Source organism: Cinclus cinclus, chromosome 6, assembly GCF_963662255.1.
Source record: "Cinclus cinclus chromosome 6, bCinCin1.1, whole genome shotgun sequence".
NCBI classification, from domain to species: domain Eukaryota; kingdom Metazoa; phylum Chordata; class Aves; order Passeriformes; family Cinclidae; genus Cinclus; species Cinclus cinclus.
Genome location: NC_085051.1, coordinates 2,249,491 through 2,262,410, shown reverse-complemented (window position 1 = coordinate 2,262,410; position 12,920 = coordinate 2,249,491). Strand labels below are relative to the sequence as shown.

At 40.6% G+C, this 12,920-nt stretch overlaps 1 protein-coding gene across 8 annotated transcripts in view; it reads right to left on the bottom strand.

Moving 5' to 3' along the window:
• Window positions 1-454: 454 nt before the first annotated feature.
• Window positions 455-12,920, bottom strand: part of WT1 (WT1 transcription factor) — a 33,418-nt gene continuing 20,952 nt past the window's right edge. For 3 of the 8 annotated variants that reach the window (XM_062494403.1, XM_062494410.1, XM_062494407.1), the window contains 4 exons: window positions 12,471-12,621; window positions 6,035-6,124; window positions 5,115-5,207; window positions 1,818-1,939 (listed from right to left, as the gene is read on the bottom strand). In XM_062494403.1, coding sequence (XP_062350387.1) covers window positions 1,818-1,939; window positions 5,115-5,207; window positions 6,035-6,124; window positions 12,471-12,621 — 456 coding nt within the window. Of the gene's footprint in view, window positions 481-1,817; window positions 1,940-5,114; window positions 5,208-6,034; window positions 6,125-12,470; window positions 12,622-12,920 lie in introns of those variants that run through there. The other 5 variants (XM_062494405.1, XM_062494406.1, XM_062494404.1 and 2 more) reach the window with 5 other exon arrangements.

Here is a 12,920-nt window from a genome sequence, read left to right as displayed (position 1 = left end):
AAAGGGCGCTGAGGCAGGCTGTACTTACTTCCAAAGAAAAGTAGGCAGTATGACAAAGAAACAGTAATATTTCTTTATCTTCGTTTTCACACTTCATCATCTATGAAAGACTGTCTTTTTCAACCTGCTGAACTGATTTAAGCCACCCCAACTCTAAATTAACTTTTACTTAAAAGTCAGTCCATGACATCCTAATCTAAGAAGTTATCTGTGCTTATGGTTTCAGCCCAGTTCTACAGAAGGCCAGTTCTGCTATTTATAAATGGGATTTTACTTGTTCTATAAAGTTCCTACACAAATCTCACCGGTCGAAAGAGAAGGAATAGTTGGGTAAGGAGACGAACGATTGAAGCAACTGCTTTATAGCACAATATGAAACTTGACACTGTTTTCTGCTGCCAGTATGATTCCCAAGTGAGATGGATAAATTGTGGTCAAGACCTGGACAGGTTAACTAGTGGTCATCAGTGCTGGTGGTACCTTTATATACAAAAAACAAACAAAAAAAAATACTATTGGATAGGGCATTTGAAATTTAATACCAGACATGAAACAAGACATCTGTTGGACTCTCATTTGTTTCTCTTTGAATGGGATTTAATTGAAAGCTCAGTGAAAAATGAAGGTTACATTCTTAGTGTTATCAATAGTTTGTAACAGCAACAACATCAGAACAGTGATGCTTCTAATATTTATACATTTTCTAACTGGAGATGTCTAAGAGCAATACATTATCAGATATATATATACACACAATTTCAAGCAATTAAAAGTAAATAATAAACCCCTCCTCCCAAAACCATGAAATAATATATTTCCTTACACTAATAATGTCTTTTTCACATATACTTGACAAAGAGTCTTTTTTAAGTTACTTATCTTAAGAGCAATCTGTTAATGGAGATCCTGGACCAGCCCCATTAGAAGTTCAGTTTTAAGTTTATACAGCTTGCTAGCCACATAACCAGTGTGGCTTTACATTGTAAACAAATCCCAAATGTCTACAATGATTTGAATTAGTTTTGTGTAAAGGAGATCTATGCATCTCATGATAGAATAAATTTAAACCAATACACTAAAAAGAGAGAGAGAAAAAGAGAGAGCTAATTGACAAACAAAACAGTTTTGAGGGTTCAATTATGCAATTCTTTAAAAACCAAGTTAACTTAATGGTAAGATTCTTATTTTTTGTACAGAGACGCTCTGGTTCATCTGGCTTTAGCTGCTCTAGAAAGACAACCTTTAAAGAAAGGTTTAACTTGTGAAATTCAAAAGCAGAGCTTCCAACTCTAAAAGTCTGCCCTTTGGCAGTAGGAGTCCAAAGGTTACCAGAAGTATCTCAGGTGACTGTTCCTTCGTTTTGTGAGGAAAGCTGTACTAGCATTCAGGAACCTCAGCATATGCAGGGGTGATGTAAATGTAGAGCTGACCTTCAACAGGGAGGAATCATCCTACCCACTGCAGGAATTAAAAAGGTACGGCAATTTGTACCTAGAAAAGTTCAAGTGAAAATAACACAAAAATCTGGAGACAGACATGAAACCTAAACGCAGTTTATAGAAATCTTGAAACTGTGGCAATCTTGCCTACTTTTGTACAAAACCACAAGTAAATATCTCTTGAACTTATTGAATAGGAACTTGTGTGGCTCCAAATAGAAGGCAAGGCTGAGCAGAAGAATCCTACGGTTTAGTTAACTTGTGTCAAATAGGACGCGAAGACGGCTGCAGCTCTCTGACAGAGGTGATCGAGGATGGCTGAGAAAGTTTGCAGTAGCTTATAATGTCCCATTTGGTTTTTTCACTTGTTTGAACTGTCTAAAGGGCCAACTGCAGTTTAGTCATGTTCCTCTGGTGCATGTTGTGATGACGAACTAATTCATCAGACCTGGCAAATTTTTTTTGACAGCTGGGCCACCGGCAGCTGAAAGGCTTTTCACCTGTTAACAAAACACCCTGTTATTAGCTGAGCACACAGCTCATCCGAGACACTGCTATTTGTTTTCTTTCTGCGGGGCTGTGAGGAGCTGGCAGAGCCCCTGTCAGGAGGAAAAGCATCCCAGGCTGTCCTGAGAGGGAGCGGGAGTGCCCCCAGCTCCTGCTCACACCAGCGCTCGATGCTTCCCTACCTCTTGCCTCAGCTGATGTTTAACAACAGCCTTTGCAGGTGACCTAGAACCCTTTGCAGTGCTTCATTCCTGAGGACAGGACCTTGCTGAACGCCCTGTTGCCGTGATATTGCTAATCTTAGCTCTCAAATGACCAAGCTTCAAAGTCACTCTGGCATTCACACAAGCTTCAGCTACACCTCGGGTGGTGGTGCAGAGGCACTCTTGGTCCTTTTGGAAACTGTCAGTGGCTTTTTAGACCTTGACCTCCAGTCAAGGGGAGGTTTTTCCAGCTAATTCAATGAATTTAGCGAAATTTCTTTGAAACTGGTGACTGCAAATGAGTATGGTAGAAGCAACAGAGTTCAGCACGAAGTCTGCTGAGCCATACTCAAAGTTTCCCACTATTATCTAAATAAAGTGGATCCACATCTATTGGAGATGTCAAATGCTCAGAACAGCATTCTTCTGACATTTTCATGAGCATGATATTCACTACAAATAACTCCAAGCAAAGCACATTCAAATTTAAAAAGAAATGACATCATTTTTTTAACCTGGTCCTTGATTTCCTACAGTGTGTAAGTGGAATTTCAGGCTGTGTTTCTGATGCCACAGGAATGTTGATGGAATGCTTTCATTAGTTCAGAGCAGTGCCCGGTGACTCATGCTTCTTTTTTCTTTTTTTTTTTTTTCTCCCTCAAAATAAATGTAATATTTTAAAGTATGCTCAGCTCTGAGGCTGGGCTCTTCAGTGCTGTCTACACACCTCATCCTCTCTAACACACTCCAGACATGCTGGGGTGGTACCACCTCACCCAGGCATCTTCTCTTCTTATTTACCTCACACTTTGGGCATTTCACAAACCAAAATCCAAATTCAGATAGATCAGGATTTGCATAAATGTGTATTTCTGTTTGCAAACTCCCATGTGAGGTCTTTTAGATGGGAGGGGGATGCCTCAAATCTACTTTATCCACTTAGCATGGATGCTGGCAAAAGCATGAGTTACATCTCATGAGTGCAAAAAACAGTGTGGGAAAAAATTGATCTGGTCAAAAACCACAGATTGTATAAAATAGTCTCCTCCCATCAGCATTAGCAAAACCATCCTGTGAGATGAAGCAAGATATCTGTAATATCTGTAACTCACCAGCTTCTCACAGAACTACCACAGAACAGCAGCACAGTTCCACAATTTCACCAGCAGCCCTGCTTGTCCTCTCCCAGCAAGGGGGATGCAATCTCTTTTAGCTCTGTGCTGGGCATCAATTACTTTGTACAGCTTCAAAGTTTGGAAGTTGACTTAAAATTGGGATAGAATTGCATGGAAGCCACCTGTGCTTTGCTTCCTCAAGATTTAACATGGAGCAAGTTAACTTGAGCTAGGTGCTTTGTCACAAAATTTAGGGGCTAAGAAAAAGAAGGAGAAACGGAGCTGCAAGGCAAGGTGAAGATGAAAAATCCCCACCCACCCCTTGTGCTCATTCCCCTCAGGAGCTGGCATTTCCAAAAGTGCTGCCAGGAGTGGCCCCCTAACATCCCGTGCCAGTGGCAGGCAGCAAAACCATGGCACTCTGAGTCTGTGGGGCTCAGATCTCAGGGAACCACGGGGAACCAGGACAAGGAGGTGCAAAAAAGAGAGCAAGTGCCTCACTGTAGCTAATCTGGGCTAAAAAAATTACTGGAGTCATGCAAGTCCTGAATAAGCAGATCAGTTAGCAATGAAATGTGAGGGGCAATGTAGTTTATCCCAGCTTGCCAGCCTGTTCCAACCACTTGCCATTTTGTCTCTCCCAGAACATTACCTCTTGCTGGTTAAGAAAACATCTTTCTTCATGCAAATGCACAGAGACCCAGGCCCTGCAGCTCAACAGGACCATGGGGACAACCCAGGAACACAGCCTTTGCCATTTGCAGATTGCAAGTGTAGATATGGCCATTGGGTGAAGCATTTATTTGGCCAGAGCCACAGAAAATGCCATTGTTCTCAGGTGAATCATTTCCTTTATTAAAATTTCTCTTTTATTTTTTGCAAGTCTGAAATGTGTGTTTTTATGGTCCGGAAGAGAAAAAAGAATTCTTAGCAGGGAGAAAAAGATTTTCAGGCTCCTTGTCCATCTGTACAGAGACTGAATTTAAAAGGTTAACACCAATATGGAAAACACCATGACATCCAACAACATGCCAAAGTGCTCAGTAAACAATTATTTGACAAAAACGCTGCATACATGGCAGAAGGAACAGCAAATGTCAGTACATAGGACTAATTCTAAAACTTACAACTAAAATACAGAGGTTGCTGCAGTTGCTCCTTAATGGTGTTTACATTTATGTGAGGCCAGAGTAGACTAAAATGGCCTCCTTTTTTCTTCTTTTCCCCCCTGCATGTATATGAAATACTACGGTTTCTAAAAAAAAAAAAAAAAAAAAAAGTCCCTGAATATTTGAGTAAGCTTTTACTTTAGTGTCTGTCAGGGTGAGCTTGCAAAAGGCACTGCTTTTATCTGCAGCAGAGATTACAGTACAAGCAGCAACAGCAAGGGCTTCACTGTGCTATCCTGCATTAGGCTCAACTGACACTTGGGAGAAGCATGAGTAGGCACGAATACTTTAGATTACAGACCCTTGGCTAAAGCTAGAATTAAAATTTCTATCTTGTAGGGTTTTTTCAGCAAAGGCGGTAGATCAACTTGACATTTGTGGGCTGAGACCATGATGCTCATTTCATAATAGCTGACAAAATTTATTTTGCCAAGCTGAAACTTCTTTAAATATGAAGGAAGAAAGCATAGTTTCTAAAATCACCTAAATCCCTTCATGAAAAGTGACTGTCACGCTTGTAGAAAGCAGCCACACTGAAAAATCAGCACACTGTGAAATTATTTCTGCTGTTTTGAATATTTAAATCCTGGTTAAGACACTTTCTAATCACACAATTTACAACAACATTGATTTAAAACTTAAAAAAAAAAGAAATATAAATGTGAAGAAAAGCTTACGCACTTGTTTTACCTGTATGAGTCCTGGTATGAGTCTTCAGATGATCAGATCTGGAGAACTTTCTCTGACAGGTTTTACACTGAAAGGGCTTCACACCTAAGTGACACAAAAAAAAAAAGAAAAAAAATTATTCTTATGTCCCAACACTTTTGGAAGGGTGAATGAAATCAGATATTTCTGAAGTTTCAAAAGCCTGGAATTTTTTTTTTTTTGGTTTTGGTTTTGTTTTTTTTTCTTTTTTGTTTGTTCTAGTTACTGTAACTGCTCCTCCCAGCCCTGTGCCTACACATTACAGAAAGTTAGTCATTAATGAGGCCACCACCCCTTATAACCTCCTCTTCCAGTGCCTGGGGCTGAAGCATCTGAACAGCTCCATCATAAACAAACCCCCCCACTTAAACCACTGCACCAAGGAAGATCTGCAAACACTGTTAATCCTGACCCTGTGGTTTGGCACTCTGGGTATCATGAAGGAGCAAATAGGGCTTAAGAAAAATCAAGGTGTGGAAATCTGTTTTCATGTACCCCCAATAGGTTTAACTTGCTTCACACCACTACTTTACACATGACACATATGTCTTGGGCAAATTTTACACATTGGCAAATTTTTCTTGCAGAACTGTTTAGTTTCAAAGGCAATATATTCTCTATATTGGGCACAATGTATAGAGCAAACAGTTTCATTATGAAAGTTGTTTCAAAAGAGGTGTCAGGATATAAAAGTCACCTAAACAACCACAGTAGTGCTAAAAGGCCAGTTAAAAAAACATAGTCACAACCTTCTCCTAAAATTCACTTCAAGAATTGGGTGTTATGAGCAGACAGCATCAGAAAAATAGGAAGGAGTTCAGGAGTATAATTTCAGGAACATAATTCCCATATACAGATGAACTCTAATGAGCAGGCAAGTCCTGTCCACAAACCTGTGTGTCGTCTTTGGTGCCTTTTGAGTTGGTCTGAACGAGAAAATCTTCGTTCACAGTCTTTAAAATCACACTGGTAAGGCTTTTCTCCTGGAGGGGAAGAAACAGTTTGTCAGACCATGTGGCAAAATGTGAGAGCACCTCAAGCCAAATCAGAAGAGGAAATGTCTTGCTCTGAAAGACTTCTCTGCAGTCTGAAGCAGCCTAGTGGCACACCAGGATCGATTTGTCATAAAGACACAACTCCGTTGAAAAGGCTGGCATAATTCTACTGCACTGACACTGGATCTGCTCACTCTAAGAAAATAGACTCTTAGGTTTAAGCTGCAAAAGATTTCCGGCTGAGTGAATTTTTAATTTTTTTCCTGCTGGAAAAGAATGTGAATTTATCTTGGTTTATATTTCTCTAAAAAACCCATTAAACCCTTTCCACTTGTTTCAGTAGCACATAATTCCTAGAGAGGAACAACTCGCAGCTTGAACCAAATTGGGTTTAAAGCAAAACTTTAATTAAAAGTTCCATCCACACAGGTGAAAATTTTAACCACACTAAATTAATGAGGAAAAAACTAGCAAAAAAAAAATCAACCTCAGAAAAAAGACATATTCTTCCCCAAAACACAAATTAGGTTGATTCCATAAAGTGCCATTAAATAGAATTTCTCACATAGCCACACAGCTCCCACAGGCAAAGCCATGAATTATTGCAAAGCCTCATGTAAATATAAACTCTTCCCCTCCTCCCATGCAGTTCAGCAGACATCCTCAGGGTGGAATTTCTCTGGGATGAAAAGTAAGATTCTGAGATCTTTTAGAAAAAGAAATCCCTACAAACCAATGTCTCAAATGAACATGGATTTCAATGCAAAGGACTTCACCAGCCACATAAATATGCAAAAAGAAATGCAGCAGCTGAGGATTCTGCGGAATGAGGGAAATACTGCCAGCAGGGCACAGAGGTGGTGAAATTTGGCCAAGTTAAGCCAAAAGAATCCTTATGCTGTTACAGGAGGAGCTCGATGATCTTCCAGGTCTGACTTCTAAACGAAGGTGTCTTTGCACAACACTGGAATCCTGCTGAAGCCTCAGATATCATTACATTCATTTAACCAGACACGAAGTCTGGTTCCAGTGCCACAGCACAGAGCTCTCAGCTGGAGCAGGAGTGAAACGTCTCTCACTGCAAGGCTGGGAGGATTTATCCTGGGCTTTTATCTGGGAGGGACACACGGGAGCAGCTGGGACCTGCCCTGTCTGCTGTGGGAAGCTGGGATGTAAACCACAGGTCCTGTGGGAAGGACCTACAGGAAAACACCACCTGGAGCAGGCAGCAGGTTTGATTTCCCTCTGTTTAATTTTAAAAACTTATCGCTTTGATAAAGCTCCGTTGCAGGTGTCTGCATTTTTGATTCTGCTGTGGTGAAGAAATAAATATGTTCTGGTTGGACTGGTATTCTGAGACACCAAAGCAAAGCAGTTTAGTTTAAAGCAGATGCCTTTTAATCCAGGTGACAGGGAATAAGAAGCTTATTAGGAGAGCTTTCCAAATTCATGTCGGTGCAGTTAAAATAAAGATTTTACAAAAGCCACAAAATCTGCAAGAACAGGCTAACTTCCTGTGACAGCCACCCCAAGGAGTATACTGATTCTCAAACCTAGGTGTGGACAATTTCTATGTCTGCTGTGCTTAATTTATTAGCATAAGAGATTAAAGTTGCCACAGGTGTTTGAAATAGTTCCATACACTTTGACCGCAAGGGCTCCCTGGGGGGTGCCTGCTTTTCAGAAACCACTTACATCCAAGGAATTCAGCCCTTTGGCAGATTTAAGAGGGGGAATGTCAGCAGAGCAGAATGCAGTGACAGGATGATTGTCTGTTAATTGCAATATAAACTTAGAAGATGGTTAAAGAGGTATTGGACTAAAACAGCATGGAGGATCTGATGGCATGCACATGAAAGTATTTCTTTAAGTACTTTGGAAAATAATCTTGATTAAATCAAAATCAGATTTAACCCATGTAGATATTAAAGGAATCAATCTGAAATGTTTACATAGGGATATGATAACACTGGGAAGAAAACAAAAGCAAATAAACAAAAAGAGGCAGAACATTTAGATAGAAATTCTGATTTCCCTGTCCTTCTACATCTTCTGTGGCAGATGCCAAAGCTGACTGCCACATGCCCGTGAGCTCTCATAAATTTCCTCAGAACAGGACAACAGGAGCATCCCAGATTACAAAAAGTCTGTTAGCCCCCCACTAAATTCCCACAGTGAGAGTGTCTCATTTCCCCAGGCCTATCAAAGCCTCTCCAGTAAAAGGCTAAAATCTCTTTATGTATAAAAATATCCAGTAATGTTGTCACCTTCCTGTATGAACATGCACTGACCCAAAACAAAACAGGAGGTGTAGATGGAGCTTCACCAGCCCTTCTACCTGAGACATGATTCCTTACATTACTGAAAGGGGGCACACAAAAGAAAGGCTGAGCTTAGGGCATAATGAAATAATAAAGATGAGAGAGGGTAGAGGGAATGCCATGGCTTTAATATTTAGGAAAATAAGTTTTTTTTAAAAGGTCAAGAATTGTAAAACAAGCGTGAATCTACCTTTGCACATATTGTAATAAATGTTTCTAATAAATCAAACCGATTTTGTCAAAAGTAGTTAATTCAAACTAAAGGAAGTGTGCACATTTTCTCTGGAGCAAATTCATTTGCTTGGGTGCATGAGAAAACAGAAAATTCTACTGCTGTAGCAGTTGCACAAATTATTCACAGTCATTGCTTTTAATTAAGGAGTTCTGCAAGAGTAAAAGCTGTCGCTAACAAGAACACATGAGTAAACAAGGCTGATTTTGAAACCAGAGACTGCAAGTGTGAATGAGTCTGAAGGCTGGACAATACATTCTTCACCAGTTTAAACCCCTTTTCTAAAATAAGTGTACCCACTTAATCAAACAAGTCCCATGATCACAACATTGCCTTGCAAATTCTACATATTTATGTAATGTATTTTGCTTTAGCAAACTCACACAAAACACATGTTTATTTATTTATTTACTAGGGAGACTTTATAGTTAGCATTTTCTGTCGTCTTCACACCATAGCTCAGCTGTGACATGTCATTACTATTCTGAAATTAATGTTGAATTTTAGATCCCTAAGTATTTTTATTTTATGCTGCAGAAATATCAGCCCAAAAGTATACAGCTTGACACCCTACCATAAAGGACAACCTTCCTGACCTACAGATTCTCATACTCCGTTGCAGATCATACCTGCAGCTGAGCCTCTTTAGGCTACAGAATATCCCTGACAAACAGGCAGAGGATATTGTCTCTGCAAACCTGCTCAGATTTGTGTTAGGATAAATCCAGCTTTCCCAATGAGTGGCACTGAACCCAAAGGGTCTCTGGCAAGAATGCTGATGCTTCCACCAGAAGTGAATTTTGTGGAGGTGTAGACATCAATTTGTTTCTGCAAGGGAGTGCCTGAAGCCTGCCACAGAATGCCAACTCACATTATTTGCTGCAAAGTTGAATAGTTAGATGTATTTCTGCATTTCCTTTCAGAGGCCTATCTGCTGCAGCCAAATACACCAAGATAAGAAAAAAGCCTTTTTGGCTATACATGTTTCAATAAAGGCATTGTTAAGAGCAGATAAGCAGCCTCAGAGGGTACGAAGTGTTAACATATTTTCAGCTAAGGCTATTTGAAACACTGGTAAAAACTGATTACAGAACCCAACTTTTTGTTTCAGGGCCTTGCTTGGTCTTGCAATACAGCACCTGGGAAAGAAGGATGGAAGATCTCATGAGCTAGTCCTTTGTATGTATCTATTATAGAAATAAAAACCATAATCTAGAGCCAGCAATATCCTGCAAATATACAATCTGTTGCTTTAATATATCACATATATGTAACTGCTTGTTTTCAAATCATGTACTCTTCATTTTAAAAATTACCAAAATCGTTGACCCACCACTACACTAAGATAGTCTAGGGTGGAAGAGCTCCAAACCCATGGGTGAGCCCAGAACCACCTTATAGGAAGATTAACATAATTTTTGTTTGATTAGGAGAGGTGTGACAAAAACAACCACATTATTTTTGAAGAGAACTGGTTCCAAATTTTGCTTTTGACATGCAGGAGAAACAAGTCAGGGTTAGACAAAGACACAAAGTTGCAAAGGAAATGGATCTGCATCACAAGAGTGGGTTTGACCGCCCTGGACTCCCGAAGAGCATGGCAGTGGAAAACCTTCATGGCCACTAAGTCCAGACCATCCACACATCAAGCAGCCAGGAAAATATGATAACTGGGAAGCTATCCCCTGCAGATGCTCCCACAGGTCACCAAACACTCCCAAAATCCAGGACTGCCAGACCACAGGAGGAGACAGGAAAGGAAGGGCATCATATTCTAAGCCTTTACAGCAGCTGGGAATTTGGTAAGCAGAATTCCCAGATCATAATAATAGGAAATGTCTAGTACCCATTCAGCAGGCTGAGGATGAAACCCTGCCACCTGATAAAGGGGGAAATCTCCCTTCTGATCCTAAATCTGAATGCATCAGCTAGGCAAGCTACCCAAGTAATTTTCATTCCAGCAGTACATCATGCCTTGCTTCCTCTCTTCAGCTACAACCAGCCTCAAAATCTTACACAGCAATGCTGGTATCAGCAAACACAAGCTTTGGGAAACAAGCTGGCCTTTTATGGAAAGAAACCTGCAAAGATTTGACGAATAAATAATTTTTGCTGTCAATATATCAAAATGTGTGTGCAGAAGGATCTGTGCCCACCTGTACAGAAAAGGTGTTTGAAGGGAAAAAAAACTTTTCCTCTACCCAGTTCCACTGCAGCATGAATCAGAGGATGGGCATGTAAGACCTCAAAGACAATGGGAGAAGCCTCTCTGGGGTGTTAGACAGACATGGGCATATCCCCTATGTCTTTTGGGGTTTTCTAACTCTACAAGCCTACATTATATATGATATAACCTCAAAAATCTTCTCCAGCTAAGGAAAAAACATAACATATGTAAGCTGAAGTCCTTGTGATTGATCCAGAAATAACACTGGGAAAGCCAAACAACTAAGTGGAATAAAATACAGGACCAGAACAAAGAAATTATGACTACTCAAACACTGAGTAAATCAATTTAGGAATGAAGGAAATTGTGATTTTGAGAAAAATTCAGAACTATTTAGACATAATAGAGAAAAATACTGAATTTAATGGTCTTCAAAAGATTTCCAAATGTTCTTAGTTCCAATTTATTTATTGAAAATAGAACAGCATTTCCGTAGACCTTCCTTTCTAAAGATGACCTTGCACTTACAGTCCAAAGTATCTTAAATTTTTAATTTCAGTGGCTCTGAAGACAGCTGTCCCAATATTTTCTGACTTGACCACTCATTAACTAAAAGTGCTTTGTGTGCATTTCTCACATTTTACACAATTAACTGACTGAATGGTCTCCAAAAGGAGAAGATTGCAACTGTCTTCTATGAAATGTTAGACAATCTGCTAGGTCACCCAGCATGGACTGCCTTCCTGTTCTCTTTCATCCCTTTGATCTTCCATCATATCAGTGGATAACTGAACATCCATATTTACAGATTATATCCACAGACTTCTAGGTAAGCACAGAAAGGACTATCTAAATAAAAATATGACAGGCAATAAAAAAATTAAAAACCCATAAGGAACATATCTAAAGATATATCATAATTTTACATATCCAACACCATAAATCTCCCAATAGGGGAAATAACTCTGTTTACTCTTTGGCAATGTTCAGCAGGGCTTTTGATTTCCACATTTTGAGGTCTTATTTCATGAACTCAGAGAGAATCCAGACATCAGCCTAAAAATGACTGGCTTCAGGCTCAATTCTTCATGGGAAGATCCCATAGCAGGGAACCTATTTGCCAATCCCTGCCTACAACCCCAAGCAGAAAAGGTTTACAGAACCAGAGGATGCTGAATGCCTAGGCTCCTCTTGAAGAGGAAACTTCTTAATAATTAATATTGGATGAGATCTGGAGTGAGATTCAATGGTCCCAAATGAGGGGGGGGGGAAAGAAGAAAAAAGTAGTTAAAAGGGAAAACAACTGATAGCCCTGTAATATAAAAAGAGGGAGGGAGGTGACCTGGTTGCTCTGTGTTTTTCTTAGCTAGATCCAGAGAGCCTTCAACTCAAAAGAGGGGTTGCTCAGCTGACAAAGAGAGGTTGCCCATATGACAAAGAGGTGTTGCCCAGATGACAGAGGGGTTGCCCAGATGACAGAGGGGTTGCCCAGATGACAGAGCACACGCTCACTAGTCTGATGGATTCTGGCCCTCCCTGACCTGGCAGAGCATTTCTTGCCCCTTGTGCCATCTCAATACCCCCCGATCCCGCTCTGCTGTGATTTATACCCACCAGTGTGTTTTCTGCTGTGCATCTGCAGGTGGGACAGCTTGAAGTATCTCTTGTTGCAGCCAGGGTAGGCACACATGAAGGGACGCTTCTCGTTGGTCTCGCTCGCCGACCGCACGATGGTCGGAGCCACTCCGGGCACGCGCCGGACATCCTGCAAGGACAGAGACCTGCTGAGGCCACCTGGGTGCTCTCAGCTCTGGCTTCACACCTTCAGGTCACCCAACACCTCCCCAGCACAAAGAGAGACTTGGATAGATCATACTGGAAACAGGAAGTTTTGTTGCGTTCTACGTCAACAACCTTAGCATGCCGTAATCGGTTCTTTGCAGAGCGTTGAAATTATCTGAAGGTGAAGCATGGTGAGCTCTGTTTAGTGAATTCTCTCACCAGTGCTTTTATGTGAGACTGAATGGCCCACACTCTGACCTCATGTATAACCACACAATCCTG